The sequence below is a fragment of the Silurus meridionalis genome, chromosome 18 (genome assembly GCF_014805685.1).
Source record: "Silurus meridionalis isolate SWU-2019-XX chromosome 18, ASM1480568v1, whole genome shotgun sequence".
NCBI classification, from domain to species: Eukaryota; Metazoa; Chordata; class Actinopteri; order Siluriformes; family Siluridae; genus Silurus; species Silurus meridionalis.
The window spans coordinates 21854875-21869343 of record NC_060901.1 but is presented as its reverse complement, the minus strand read 5'-3'; the positions used below and the strand labels follow the sequence as shown (position 1 = coordinate 21869343).

The 14469-nt window shown below is 37.5% G+C and overlaps 1 protein-coding gene across 2 annotated transcripts; it reads right to left on the bottom strand.

Moving 5' to 3' along the window:
- Positions 1-13: 13 nt before the first annotated feature.
- Positions 14-14238, bottom strand: galnt14 (UDP-N-acetyl-alpha-D-galactosamine:polypeptide N-acetylgalactosaminyltransferase 14 (GalNAc-T14)). 2 transcript variants are annotated; one of them, XM_046873474.1, is made up of 16 exons: positions 14024-14238; positions 10459-10628; positions 6753-6851; positions 6516-6583; positions 6377-6442; positions 5657-5778; positions 5458-5545; positions 5207-5291; positions 4839-4942; positions 4479-4605; positions 3763-3855; positions 3117-3200; positions 2814-2949; positions 1789-1908; positions 1135-1435; positions 707-768 (listed from the first exon to the last, which is right to left on the bottom strand). In XM_046873474.1, the coding sequence occupies exons 1-15, from the start codon at positions 14153-14155 to the stop codon at positions 1289-1291; spliced, it is 1641 nt and encodes a 546-aa protein (XP_046729430.1). In that variant the 5' UTR covers positions 14156-14238; the 3' UTR covers positions 707-768; positions 1135-1288. The 2 variants fall into 2 exon arrangements, with proteins under 2 accessions (XP_046729429.1, XP_046729430.1); XM_046873473.1 differs by lacking the exon at positions 1135-1435 and having other exon boundaries at positions 14-768.
- Between the last annotated feature and the right edge of the window lie 231 nt (positions 14239-14469).

The following is a 14469-nucleotide window of genomic DNA, read 5'->3' as shown; positions in this document are numbered from 1 at the left end:
GATCAAAACAATGTACATCAACGTATCAGACTGTTTATTGTATAATGTTGTGCAGTGATATACAACAGTACAAGCCATTTTTCTGAATGGTGCTTTTGGGATGCCATTCATTCATACATACATACATATATAGAGAGAGATTATATTAGATTCTCAGATTGTCCCGCTAGACTTTGGAGAATTACTTTTTTCAGCATGAACTAGAAGTAAACACCTCAATAAGTTTCATGTCAAGACTTTGATTAGCCCAAACCTATAGCTTTATTTTGATACTCACAAGCCAATCAGAATTCGACTTGCTCTTGTGCTTCATCAATTAGTGCAAGTCCTCCTTAATCAGCAAATGCATCCCCACACCATCACACTACCATCACCATGTTTCACACACATTCGCTGTGAAACGCTCTACCACACGTGTAACATGACTCCAAAACAGTTCTTCCAAAACGTTCTTCATGTTCTAATACTCATTAGAACATTATCCCAAAAAACCTTCATGAGATGGCAAATATTTGTTCATGGCCTACTGCCAGCGAGAGTTGGATCAAATGTACACTATGAAATGAAAAAAATTAGAAAAGCAATTTTTAGTTTTCTTCATCTGAAGTTGTAAAACAATTGCGTGTGACAAATGTGCAAAAATTGAAGAAAAAAAAAAAGCAGGAAGAGTTTTTCAGTATTGCACTTCTCCACTGTTATTTTAAAGGTCTTGCTCTTTTCGCACGTGGCCAGCTGTTCATTTCTGTTCTTACTGACACTCCAGGAATCCTGAAAGAAAACGATTACAAAAAGGATTAGCAGAAGACATTCACACATGCGAATAAGTATCACATAAAACAACCACAATACATGAAAACAAATGAATAATAATAAAAAAGATTTATTAATACTTAATTATTTAACTTAAAAAAATAAATTATTTATACACTTTTCATAAATTTACAGACAATAAAAAACATTATTGTGTAAATTACCAGACAAATTGTGAATTATATCAATTTAAAATAAACATATAACAGACAGACAGACAGACAGACAGACAGACAGACAGACAGACAGACAGACAGACAGACAGATAGATAGATAGATAGATAGATAGATAGATAGATAGATAGATAGAGAGTCCACTATTACCTCTTCAGCTACAGACACTGAAAGTGACTGCTGTTGAAGCAGATTACTGATGTCTTCCATGCAGTACATATGAGTTTTTCTCTCCCTCCCTCTCTCTCTCTCTCTCTCTCTCTCTCTCTCTCTCTCTCACATATAATCCTGAAGAAGGTCAGGATCAGGAGAAAGGCATTTCCCATCTCTGTGTTTGCACTGAGAGGTCACACGGGCTGATCACCAAAATCCCACCATCCAATGCCATCTCACTGTCCAAACAGAAGTTTGATACCTGGTGCTCCAGGTGGGTGCCTGCTTTTTGCCAGCGCTTTGAGACGAAAAGGAACACACACACACACACACACACACACACACGCATGCACACACATGCACACACGCACACACACACACTAATATGTCTCAAAGTAATCAATTATTTGTTAATGCATATAATTAACTTATTAATAAGAAAGAAAGAAAGAAAGAAAGAAAGAAAGAAAGAAAGAAAGAAAGAAAGAAAGAAAGCATATAATACCTTAAATCTGAACTCTGTAACCATAAAGATATATTTTGGTTCTATTATTATAAAACCTTCAGCTTTTAATAAAAAAAACGTGATTTTATCTATTAAAATTTCTGACTATAAAATCCCTGGTCCTCAGTAAACCCTCTTGGTGTTACCTGTTTGCTGTCGCTGATGTTGCAGGGTACGAGTAAGATCTGGGAGGCTGGCAACGTGGTCGAGACGGACAGGCAGACCTGCTGCTGGCGAATCTGCTGTCCATGTGTGTACATCCACTCCTGAAAGCACATCAGAGCATCTGAACCCGACAGATATACAGTTAAGGTGATCACCCACGACTACAGGCTACAGATGGGTCAGCTGTGGATTATCATCTATAATCTATCATCATACCATGGTCACCTCCAGCATTTATGAGTTATGATGTACTGATATAAAGAAATAAATTAGTTAATACATCCAAAAAAAATGTATCAGTATATAAATAAAGGATAATGAATTTATTTATTATTATATTTAAATAAATCAATATTTATATATGTACATTTTTATGACTATTTTCCATATTAAAATAAATATTACATTATAATATTATCATTAATAAATGATACATTACTACAGAAATAACTTATGATTTATAAATAGTAATCAATCAATAAATACAGTTTATTAAAAATATTGTAGTTATATAGATAGATTTATTACAGACAGTCAGTCAGACAGACAGACAGACAGACAAGTCCATCCATAACTTGTTTATCTCTGCATAACTGTATATTCCACTCATATGTATTCTGTAAATACTGCATCATACAACATTCATACTTCTCTCGACATCTATGCCCAAACTTTGCACAGTATATTGTATATTACTATATTTACATATATTATTACCTACTGCACCATCTGTACATTATTCCCCCTCCCCCTTGTATATATGGACCCCATAACCTTATTTATCAGACTAATATTTATTTATTGTGAATAGGCCACTTATGCACTTCTGGTTAGATGTTAACTGCATTTCATTGGCTCTGTACATTGCACAATGACAATAAAGTTTAATCTAATCTAATCTAATCTAGAGCGGATTAGCAGAGACAGACGGGTGCAGAGGGGAGTGTTTAATCTGATTGAGTGTCTCTTTTGCAATGTAAGCAGCAAGACAGTGTCTCTGTCATACCTGGTTGGCGGTTCTGTTGCTAATGCATGGGGCGAGCATGAGCACCGGAGTGTCCTGTCCTTCAGCATGCTGAGCTTCAAGACAGTTCTGCCTTTGCTGGATCGCTCCGGATTTTGAATGGGAATTATCAGGAACCCTGGGAAAGAATGCATCTATGCACATTAGCTTGTGTATTAAATTACTTTATAGAGGCAGATCAATTATCAGGACCAATCTGGCATACACAAAAACACACAGTTACACACACAGACACACACACACACACACACACACACACACACACACACACACACACACACACACCTGAGCTCTGGATAGACCTTGTCCAAATACCACTGGAACGTTTTGCAGTTCAGACTTTTTCTTAGCTCCTGTCTACCATGAATGCTGCCAAGAAACAACAGTCAGAGGAAATCAAATCATTTCGGACAACATTTTCCTCAAAAACCTCCAAAATCACGACATTGTTGCTGTCTGTCTGTCTGTCTGTCTGTCTGTCTGTCTGTCTGTCTGTCTGTCACCCCAATTCCAAAAAAAGTTGGGACACTGTGTAAAATGTAAATAAAAACAGAATGCAAATAACCCACATTTTTATTCACAATAAAATCATCATAATCATAAAACAAAAAACACAACAAAGAACACCCAGAACTGTTCAGCTCGAATCCTGTATATGGGCAGACACATATGGGACAACATTCCACTCCCAAAACTTCAGCAACTGGTCTTTTCAGTTTCCAGACGTGATGCTACACAGTGGTAAACATGCTCCTGTCTCAAGTTGTTTTGAGACTTGTTGCAGCCATTAAATTCGAAATGGCCTTCAATTTTCCTTCAAATGGAGCGTATTTCTAGTGTAAACATGTGACATTGATCATCTGAATAATCACGTCTATAAGCAGGTGTACAGAAAGTGGTGTGATGTCTGGTGTACACTTGGGGAACTCACTCTCCGTAGGACTTGCCTCGGGCGGCCGGTCGAGCGGAGTAGTAGAAGATTTTGAAGTCATCCATCCACACCTCAGCGGTACGCAGCGTGTTCCTGAAAACAAAATGTGCTCCTGAGAAGCAATTATAGCGACCCTGTTCACTCGGGCATGGACGTGGAAGTGGAAATAGGTGTTGAATCACAGGAACAAATGTTTATACATGACACGCAGAGGGAAACCGAAACAGCTAACAAGACACGAGTCTTTCCATTGCTGATGCAAGGACAAAAATAAGAACACATGAAAAAAAAACCTATGAAAACACAAGCTGATTCATGACCTGTCTACAGATCAGGCCAGAAATAAGTCACAGTGAAATCTCAGCTAAATACTGAAGTACTAAACGAATCCTGCTGTAGGCATTTTATTTAAAAAAATACTTTACATGGACCTTTTTTTTTTGTTGCACAGTTGCACAACTGTCAGATGAACACTTTAGTGACAATCACAACTTTAGTTATACTTTATACTTTTAATATACTTTGTCTGAGAGACGAAAAAAAAAGCATTGATCTCTTCAACTAGCAAACAGGAATCTAAGGAACGTCATCTCTGCAATGCACCTGATTGTGCATGACGATGTGAGCTAGGAGATAATAATGATGATGATGATGATGATGATGATGATGATGATGATGATGATAATGATGAGTGAATACTGCTCAAGAAATCTTACTTAATATAAGTATTGGCGTTGCCGTCTGGAAAGCTGTACGGGTGTTTCTTGCGGAAGACATGGCCAACTCTGCTGCACGGGACGATCTCCAGGCTTCCTCCACACATCCACGCTCTGAACGAGATCTCTGTGGCGAAGTGAGGTGAGGTTCACAAGACTCACAATGCACTGCTTATAATAAATAAATAATTATAAATATAAATAAATATTTATTATTAGAGCACCATTGTTCTTCATTCTATTTCTTATATAATCATTTTCTTCTCCAGTTCATCAAATACATCTGGTGCATTGACCCGTTTATAAAAACGCACACACACACACACACACACACACACACACACACATATACTCACTCACCAAAGTTTTCTCCCCCCCAGATATCCATGGCTGTGTCATATTTCCCCAGGTGGTTGAACCAGGATTTATTGATGACAAACAGCCCTCCAGGAAGAACAGGGGTCCTGAATTCCACATATTAAAAAATGATTAACGTTTATCATAAGAACGGTTTACGATAGATAGATAGATAGATAGATAGATAGATAGATAGATAGATAGATAGATAGATAGATAGATAGATAGATAGATAGATAGATAAATAATCACTATAGACAAAAATGGCTTGAACTGACTGAGGGACAGATGGTTGGTTGTACGGACAGACAGACAGATTGACTGATTGACTGTTTGATTGATTGATAATAGATAATGTTCTGTTCACCTACTTAATGGGTTCTGTGGGGTTGAGTCTCTTAGCTCTCTTCTCAGCAGATAGCTGTTCCCACTTAAAATGGAGGCTCCAGTCAAATCCTGAGACCGAAACAGAGAACGGGCGACAGGAAATAAAATTTGTTGAAAATGTGCCAGTTGTGTAAAGAGCAGTGTGTTGTAGATTCTCCTTATGTGTTCGCTCCAAGCAGCTGAGGTAAATATTGTGTATTTTTCTATAGTATGAAGTGTGTGAGTTAACGCTTACCACCCTGAAGGTTTGAGGAAGCAGCAATGTAGGCAAAGGAGTCCATGTTGATGATGTCGATGACTGGGCTGGCGATACAGCTGGAGTCCTGGAATAAAGCAGCTCACTTCAGATACTTCACAACACAGATAACTGTTAATCACCACATTTTATGATGCGACGTGTTTCTGTTGTAAAGAAAAGTCAGATATCTCAGTACCTCTTTAATCCTCTGAAGCAGTGGAGGCAGCCAGTCTTTGTTGACCTCACAGTGGCTGTCGAGGAAGGTGAGAACCTCTGCTTCAGCAGCATCTGCCCCTCGAACCCTGGACCTGATCAACCCTGAGCCAAAAACAGGTGTGAAAGTACACTACAGCCTCTATTAATGATTCCTCATTCTCTATATCACTGATACAGTAGGAGACCTGAGGGAAGGAGCTCCTCAGCACTGTCAGGGTCTGGTTTCCGTTCTGATCCTGACAAATCTGAAGAAACCCATCATCTCACTACAGAAGGAAAGATCATCACCACTAACTCTATTAGCTCTTCAAAGCCAGTGTGAAAGAAACAAAGAAAGAAAGAGTCAGACAGGCAGATGGAAGGAAAGAAAGAAAGAAAGACATTTAGACAGACAGACAGAGACAGACAGACAGACAGACAGACAGGCAGGCAGGCAGACAGACAGACAAACAAAGTGATATATATCTTTCTTTCTTTCCATTCATCCAACTCTTTCTTTCTATCTATTCATCTATCTATCATTCTTTCTTCAGACTGACTTTAAAGAGTTAATAGAGTTAATGATGGTGGTCTTTTCCCCTGAAGATATATGTTGGGTTTCTTCAAGCTTTTCAGGATCATGGTAAAAAACGAACATGACCTGATGATTGATGAATTTTTATTTATGACATCATGCATACGGGGGAGTTGAGGATCCTACCTTCTCTTCGATTATTGCGAAGACACTTGACTTTAGGTAACTTGGTGAGAAGAAGGCAGTCGTTCGCTGAGAAGAACAGAAAGAGTCTCACACACTATGCAGAACACAGCACTCTGGAGAGAAAACTGTCATGACTTACGATCCCCACTGAAGTCGTCCACCAGGATGATCTCATGTATCAGATGCACAGGTGTCCGATTCAGCACGCTGCCACAGAAACACAAATCACTTTGTGAAGAACCATTTACACACAACCCCAACACATCTTGCTGTGGTCCTACCAGCATCTCCTGACTCCTGGTTTAAGATTGTGCATGTGGTGTGGTGTGTAGAATGAGATGTTTAGTTCATGGAGGAGTTACAGGGCGAGTCTCACCTCCTCAGTGTACGCAGCAGAGTGGAACGAGCCTCGTTATGCAGCGTGATCACGATACTGGTGGAGGGCAGTTCAGTGTCATGGTACAGCGATACACACCTGAGGAGAGAAAAGATATCAAAACACACAAACACACTCCTGCAGCTACATCACACATGTACAGGAGAGAACAGAACGATAGAAAGAGAGATAGACAGAGAAACAGAAAGAAAGAAAGAAAGAAAGAAAGATAGATAGATAGATAGATAGATAGATAGATAGATAGATAGATAGATAGATAGATAGATAGATAGATGGATGGATGGATGGATGGATGGATGGATGGATGGATGGATGGATGGATGGATGGATGGATGGATAGATAGATAGATAGATAGATAGAAAAGACAGACAGACAGACAGACAGACAGACAGACAGACAGACAGACAGACAGACAGACAGACAGATAGATAGATAGATAGATAGATAGATAGATAGATAGATAAAGACAGACAGACAGACAGACAGACAGACAGACAGACAGACAGATAGATAGATAGATAGATAGATAGATAGATAGATAGATAGATAGATAGATAGATAGATAGATAGATAAAGACAGACAGACAGACAGACAGACAGACAGAGAGATAGATAGATAGATAGATAGATAGATAGATAGATAGATAGATAGATAGATAGATAGATAGATAGATAGAGAAAGAAAGAAAGAAAGAAAGAAAGAAAGAAAGAAAGAAAGAAAGAAAGAAAGAAGGGCAGACAGACAGACAGACAGACAGACAGACAGACAGACAGACAGACAGACAGATAGATAGATAGATAGATAGATAGATAGATAGATAGATAGATAGATAGAGAGAGAAAGAAAGAAAGAAAGAAAGAAAGAAAGAAAGAAAGAAAGAAGGGCAGACAGACAGACAGACAGACAGACAGACAGACAGACAGACAGACAGACAGACAGACAGATAGATAGATAGATAGATAGATAGATAGATAGATAGATAGATAGAGAAAGAAAGAAAGAAAGAAAGAAAGAAAGAAAGAAAGAAAGAAAGAAAGAAAGAAAGAAAGAAAGAAAGGTCTCTAAACCTTTTGTAGGTTTTCTGATTTTTAATGTTGTAGGACAGAAATCATACCACAGACCCCTGAAGCATCACATATACACTGTGGAGTGTCAGAGCCATGAAGAACATTTCAAACCATCAATCTGACTGAAGCTGCACATGAACACACAACCGTACATTTCAAGTCCACACTGAAAAGCAAATCCTTCAGTGTACTCACTCGTATCTCTTTATTTACGAGATCAAAGGGGAAAAAAAGGCATAGAAAAATACTTCCAAATATAAATAAAAACCTGGAGAGGCGTGAATATTTTCTGAATTTACTTCTGCCCTCCTTCTTGCTCTCTGCAGGATGTTTCATGTTTAAGTGGTTCCATGGTTCAGTTTTTCTTCCTATGAACTGCAGCACATTCAGCTTGTTTTCCTTCTGTTTCTCTTTGTCTTTTTTTAGAATCACACTGAACTGCAATGCAGTCAGAATCTTACCCACCCCCTGGCTTGTAGCTCCCGAGATTGTAGTCTCCGATCAAGATTACGGCGGCAAAATTCCAGGAACTGTAAACTTTCAATAGGAATATATGGGAAAGAATGTGAATAAACTGAGAATTTACAAAATGCATGACATGCACTGTGCATTCCTCCATAACATAACACAGATCATTTCATGAATCCCGCACCTCAAACATTGTCCATCTTGGCGAATATTCTCGTAAAATAAAATAAAAAATGACACAATTATGTTTAAAACGTCTTTGTGCTATAAGATATTGCGCAAGAAAATAATACCAACAATTAAGTCAAAATGTCATTTTTTAAAAATCTGTATGTTTGCATGCATATCAGCTTAAGACCAAACAAAATGTATATATTAATATAATTTATATAGATTGGTTTAATAGAATAATTTCCATAAATTCCCATAAATTCCTGGTAAATTTCCAACTTTGAAAAAACGTCAAATCAATTTAAGAACAAAAACATTTTCCCTGAAAAGTTTACCGGAAATTTTCCTGGAAATTTCCCTCCATATTGCATAAAAAAAAAACAACACCTGAACTTCCAGCCAATCACGGTCCAGTATCTAGACGTTCAGAGAAACTTTATGGTCAGTTGAATCTAAACATATGTGCTGCTTATAAACCCCTGGAAGCATAATACCATCCAGTTCCAGTTCCATCCAGAGATCGACAGCTACTGTAGACATTTCCTACTTCCTTCCTGAGCTCCATGGATGATTTCTGCATGTGGTGGAATATTTAATAAAGATGAATTTGGAGACGAACTGAAAAAAAAATTGAGAAATAGAACGAGAAACAGCACCAGGAGATAACGCCAACAGCTCCGGTATTAGTGGAGCCGCAGTCTTTCTCGTGGAAATAAATGTAATCTGATGGCACTACTTTATCTCCGGTTGCATTTTGGAGCAGCAGGATTCCAGATGTTCTATAAGGCATATATATAAAATGCGAAAAGGAAATTGTAGTTACATCATAGATTATCACTAACACTAAGGAAGGGAGGAATTTAGGAGGCCTGGGATGGCGTACCAATTCATTCCAAAGGTGTTTAATAGGGTTTGAGCTCTATAGGCCACTCAAGATCTTCCAAACACATCCAACCCAGATCTTCATGGAGCTGCAGCCTTGTAATGCTGCCAGGTGTCAGAATACTTTTGGCAATACAGTGTATATTCTCAGCTATCAGCTTAACATTGTTGTTTTATGTTCTAACATATTAACATGCATAGAGAACATATTATATGTTACCGCTTAGGTACATCACAGCATGACTGGGCCTGAAGCCAGGCAGCAGGCCGTGGTAATAACCTGTCATCCAGCCGGATAATCTCTGCTTAGAGGGGGAGCACCCTGTGTGTCAACCCTGAGACAGACGAATAACTCGTTTACGGACGAATAGCTGCTGTCTGCTTCTGTGCCTACTGAACACGCTCAGGAATGCTCTGCAAACGGACTTCTGTAGAACCTTCATTGGTGTCCTACATGAATCAATCCAACACTTATATCTCCACGGGTGTAGATATTACACAGGAAAGCAATATAAGACACAGTTAGAATGAATGTCATTACTAAAGCAGGAAGCCCAGTGAACACACATCTCCTTTCACTGGAGCCACAACTCCACCGCCCAGATACATCATCTCCAGCAGAAGCCTCGATATTCAACTCATCAAATGAACCAATGCAGTGAAATTCAGGCAAATGACAGCTAAAAGTACCCAACCAAGCTAGCTTATATAACCGATACAACAACATGGTGCACCATGGAGAGGTGGTCATCTCAAAGGTTTTGGAGGCCAGGATGTACCTCTAGTTCTACAGCCGTTCTTAAAGAACAAGAGTGCGACATTGACGCATGGGGTCCTAATTGCTACATCATGGTCATTGACTTAGTGGGAAGTCTCTGCATGGTGGACACACAATCAAGTGAATATCCACTGGATGGTTGCGACGAGTGAACCATCTTGATCTCCCCAAGCACCATCATGCTGATACCTTCCACAAAACTCACACAATGACAACGATATGGTAAGTACTATAAGTACCCCAGGCATCAACATTTCTCCTTAATTCTCCCAGGTTAATTTGGAGCAGTGAAATGGAACCGTAACCACTCAGCATACCTGTGATTGCGGGTGTCTTTAAGTACTCTGTTGCTGGGGATCCTTTCGCTCTCTCTCTGATTAAAGGCATACAGACTGTAGGGATCTTGGCCAGGCTTCCACTTGTACGAGTTAAGATAGTTCTTCTCTTCGAACTCATCCAGGAGATCATCCCATTCCGTATTCGAGATCTGGAACAAAAAAAGCAAACGATCAATGCTATACAATTGGGCGTCAACTGTCTTCAATCATAACATCTATTAGGACCAGAAGAGACAGCCATATGTGGTTCTTCTCCAAACACTTCAGACCCAAACCTGTTCCAGCATGACAACCATGTGAAGATCTGCTTTACATGGTTTGTATATGGTGAAAGATCTTGAGTAGCCTCATATGAAGCTCATACCCTATTGGATCGGAAATGGAACGGCACTTCAGAGCAGAATCTAGTGGAACATCTCTCCAAAAGAGTTTTATTATAACAGCAAAAAGGTGGAATGAGGTGCACAAGAAAAGCTTTACAATAGATTATAACAGATCACAAAAATCCTGCAATTCTGACATTCCATGTATATTTAATACTCTCCGAAAGTGTGTGTAATGTAATGCAAATTCTCCACACGATTGCACTTTTTTTTTCCTCCTCATGCTGATAAAGACGTTTTATCGGGTTTGAAAACGCAACATCATCATCTTACAGTAATAAAGACAGGTAATTGTAGGTTTCCTTTGCTCTATTTCCTTCTCAGGAAGAAAAAAAAAGCTTGCCAAGCACCAGGCTTTCAGTTGAGCCTGCGGGAAATTGGCGTAAAAAGCCTTTGGAGCGAGAAATAACGCTGACATTTTCATTACAATACACACATCATAGACGGATTCAGATAACGCAACACAATATACAGTAATGTACATTGAAAACGTGTTTTATATATATATATATATATATATATATATATATATATATATATATATATATATATATATATATATATATATATATATATATATATTGAAAATGTCAGGTCTGGAAGTGAAAATCTATGAATAATTCATTGTATGATAATTTTCCAGCCCAGATTTCAGTTATCTGAATGATATTAAATTCCATAATGGCAGTGAAGCCCGTTTAGTAAAATGATGTGTCTAGATGAACAAGTAGAAAAAGTAGATAAAAAGTAGAAAAAGAGTGGATTTGGCATCCTCATTAGGAATCTGTCCAAAGAGTGCAAAGAAGCCTAAAAGGGCTGTCAGTGGAACGACAGGGGAAAAAGAGCCATCCTTAGAAAGAATTCTTAGACAAAAAAACAAAAAAGCTCCTCACAAAATGTGGGGAGGTGAAGAACATCCTTGAGGAGGGTCAGGAATCTATGATAAGGTCTAGCAAAAGAAGACTTTACATATAGGTGGAAATACAGGGTTGTATAATTGTAGACAGATGAAACTAAGAGCCGCTTGTAGCAGAATAATTAGAGAAGGAAAGGAGCTGATCACGATCTCACAGCTGATAGTGTGAGTGATGAGAGAACGGAGAAAGCAGGCCAAGAGGGGTTTTTTTTTGAAGCAAAGAAGTGGAACGTTTGAAGTCAGTCAGGTGAAATGAGATGCTCATTAACTGAAGGCAAATTGTTCAGATTGTAGTTAAAAACCTGATAAATCGTAGCCTGGGAGAAAAACCAGAATGTGAGTGATGTTTATATAATAAACTGATTTACGTCTCCTATTCAGTATAAATGGGGTATAGAATAGATATATAGTATAGAACACTAGTATAGTATAGTATAGTATAGTATAGTATAGTATAGTATAGTATAGAACACTAGTATAGTGTAGTTTAAAACACTAGTATAGTATATAGTATAGTATAGTATAGTATAGTATAGTATAGAACACTAGTATAGTGTAGTTTAAAACACTAGTATAGTATAGTATAGTATAGTATAGTATAGAACACTAGTATAGTATAGTATAGTATAGAACACTAGTATAGTATAGTATAGTATAGTATAGTATAGTATAGAACACTAGTATAGTATAGTATAGTATAGTATAGTATAGAACACTAGTATAATATAGTATAGTATAGAACACTAGTATAGTATAGTATACTATAGAACACTAGTATAGTATAGTATAGTATAGTATAGTATAGTATAGAACACTAGTATAATATAGTATAGTATAGAACATTAGTATAGTATAGTATAGTATAGAACACTAGTATAGTATAGTATAGTATAGTATAGCATAGTATAGAACACTTGTATAGTATAGAACACTAGTATAGTGTAGTGTAGAACACTAGTATAGTATAGTATAGTATAGTATAGTATAGTATAGTATAGTACACTAGTATAGTATAGTAAAGTATAGTATAGAACACTATATAGTATAGTATAGTATAGTATAGTATAGTATAGTATAGAACACTAGTATAGTATAGTATAGTATAGAACATTAGTATGGTATAGAACACTAGTATAGAATTGTATAGTATAGAACACTAGTACAGTATAGTATAGTATAGAACACTAGTATGGTATAGTATAGTATAGAACACTAGTATAGTATAGTATAGTATAGTATGGGACACTAGTATAGTATAGTATAGTATAGTATAGTATGGTATAGTATAGTATAGTATGGTATAGTATAGTATAGTACACTAGTATAGTATAGTATAGTATAGTATAGTATAGAACACTAGTAGAATACTACAACAGTCCTCATTTAATACATCCTTAATTAGGAAATAACGACTCTTTTTCAGTATATAACAGTCCTTATTCAGTATATAATAGCTTTCAGTATGAAGCTTCTTATTCGCCCTCTGTAATGCAAATGAGCCTCCTTTACATAATAAACCTGACTTATGACACAATAACACCCTCATGTCATATGTCTAATCATATGCCCCCTCTCTCTCTCCTTACTAATTTATTTATTTATTTTTTGGATGGGAAGAAAATAACGAAAGGCATGGTGCTGCAGTGCAGGTCAGTGTTCTGCTGTCTCAAAACAAAATTTTTATAAATATATTTCTTAAAAAAACATTATAAAGGTTTAGGGAAAAAATATCCAAGAAAAATCCAAGATTAGATCCTTTTTTGGATAAAAAGTTGAAGAAAATAAAAAAAAATAATAATAATGAATAAATAAATTAGACCATAAAATGCTCTAAATAACCACGCAAACAAACAAACAAACAAATAGAGATCAGTTATTAGTAACGTGTAAATTATCATTATTATTATTATTATTATTATTATTATTATTATATAACAACAACAACAACAACAATAATAATAATAATAATAATAATAATAATAATAATAATAATAATAATAATAACAATAATAAGGTTATGCACTTCAGTGCACAATAGGATGCAGTTAATTGCATGATGTTTCTCCTCCATGATGAAATGATGGAGTTGATGGACAATGAAGAGCAACATCAGAATAAAGCAAAATCCTTTATCCTGCAGCCTCGTGATATGTGCCGAGTGTGTGTGTGTGTGTGTGTGTGTGTGTGTGGTCGCTTCCATCCTCTCAGGGTACTTTTTTTCTATCTCTCTTCCCCTTGCACTCACCTCCACCACCTCTCTCTGTCTCTCGGTGTGATGTTCAGGGATTTTCAGGAGAAGCACGTAGAGCAGAGCCGCGACCCAGAAGAGCGCCGCTGCAGCTACAGCCAGCTTCCTGGAGAGCTTCTTCATCTTCATCTTCTCTCCTCCGCTCGAACTGCATCACCATCAGCACCACCATCGTCATCACCTTCATCCCCTCATCTTCAAAGAGTCTCCGACTGACGCGGCACGCGGAAAACCAAGCGCGCTGTGTGGAACGCCAATGGGTTCAAAACAAGTGTATACAGCACACACACCCACACCCACACACACACACACACACACACACACACACAGACACACACAAGCATTCACACCAGTTCTCCACACACAAAAACACACTTCACCATTGTTCCTTCACTTGAACTACACAAACTTGTTTGAGGACCACAAAAGCCAACTCCATGGAG

Coding starts and splice junctions, on each gene's coding strand:
- galnt14 (XM_046873473.1), bottom strand. CDS start 14,155: ATGAAGATGAAGAAGCTCTCCAGGAAGCTGGCTGTAGCTGCAGCGGCG. Junction 6,852..10,458: donor AAAGACACCCGCAATCACAG/GTATGCTGAGTG, acceptor TTCTCTCCTCAG/GTGTGTATCGCTGTACCATG. Junction 5,546..5,656: donor TGCTTCAGAGGATTAAAGAG/GTACTGAGATAT, acceptor GCTTTATTCCAG/GACTCCAGCTGTATCGCCAG.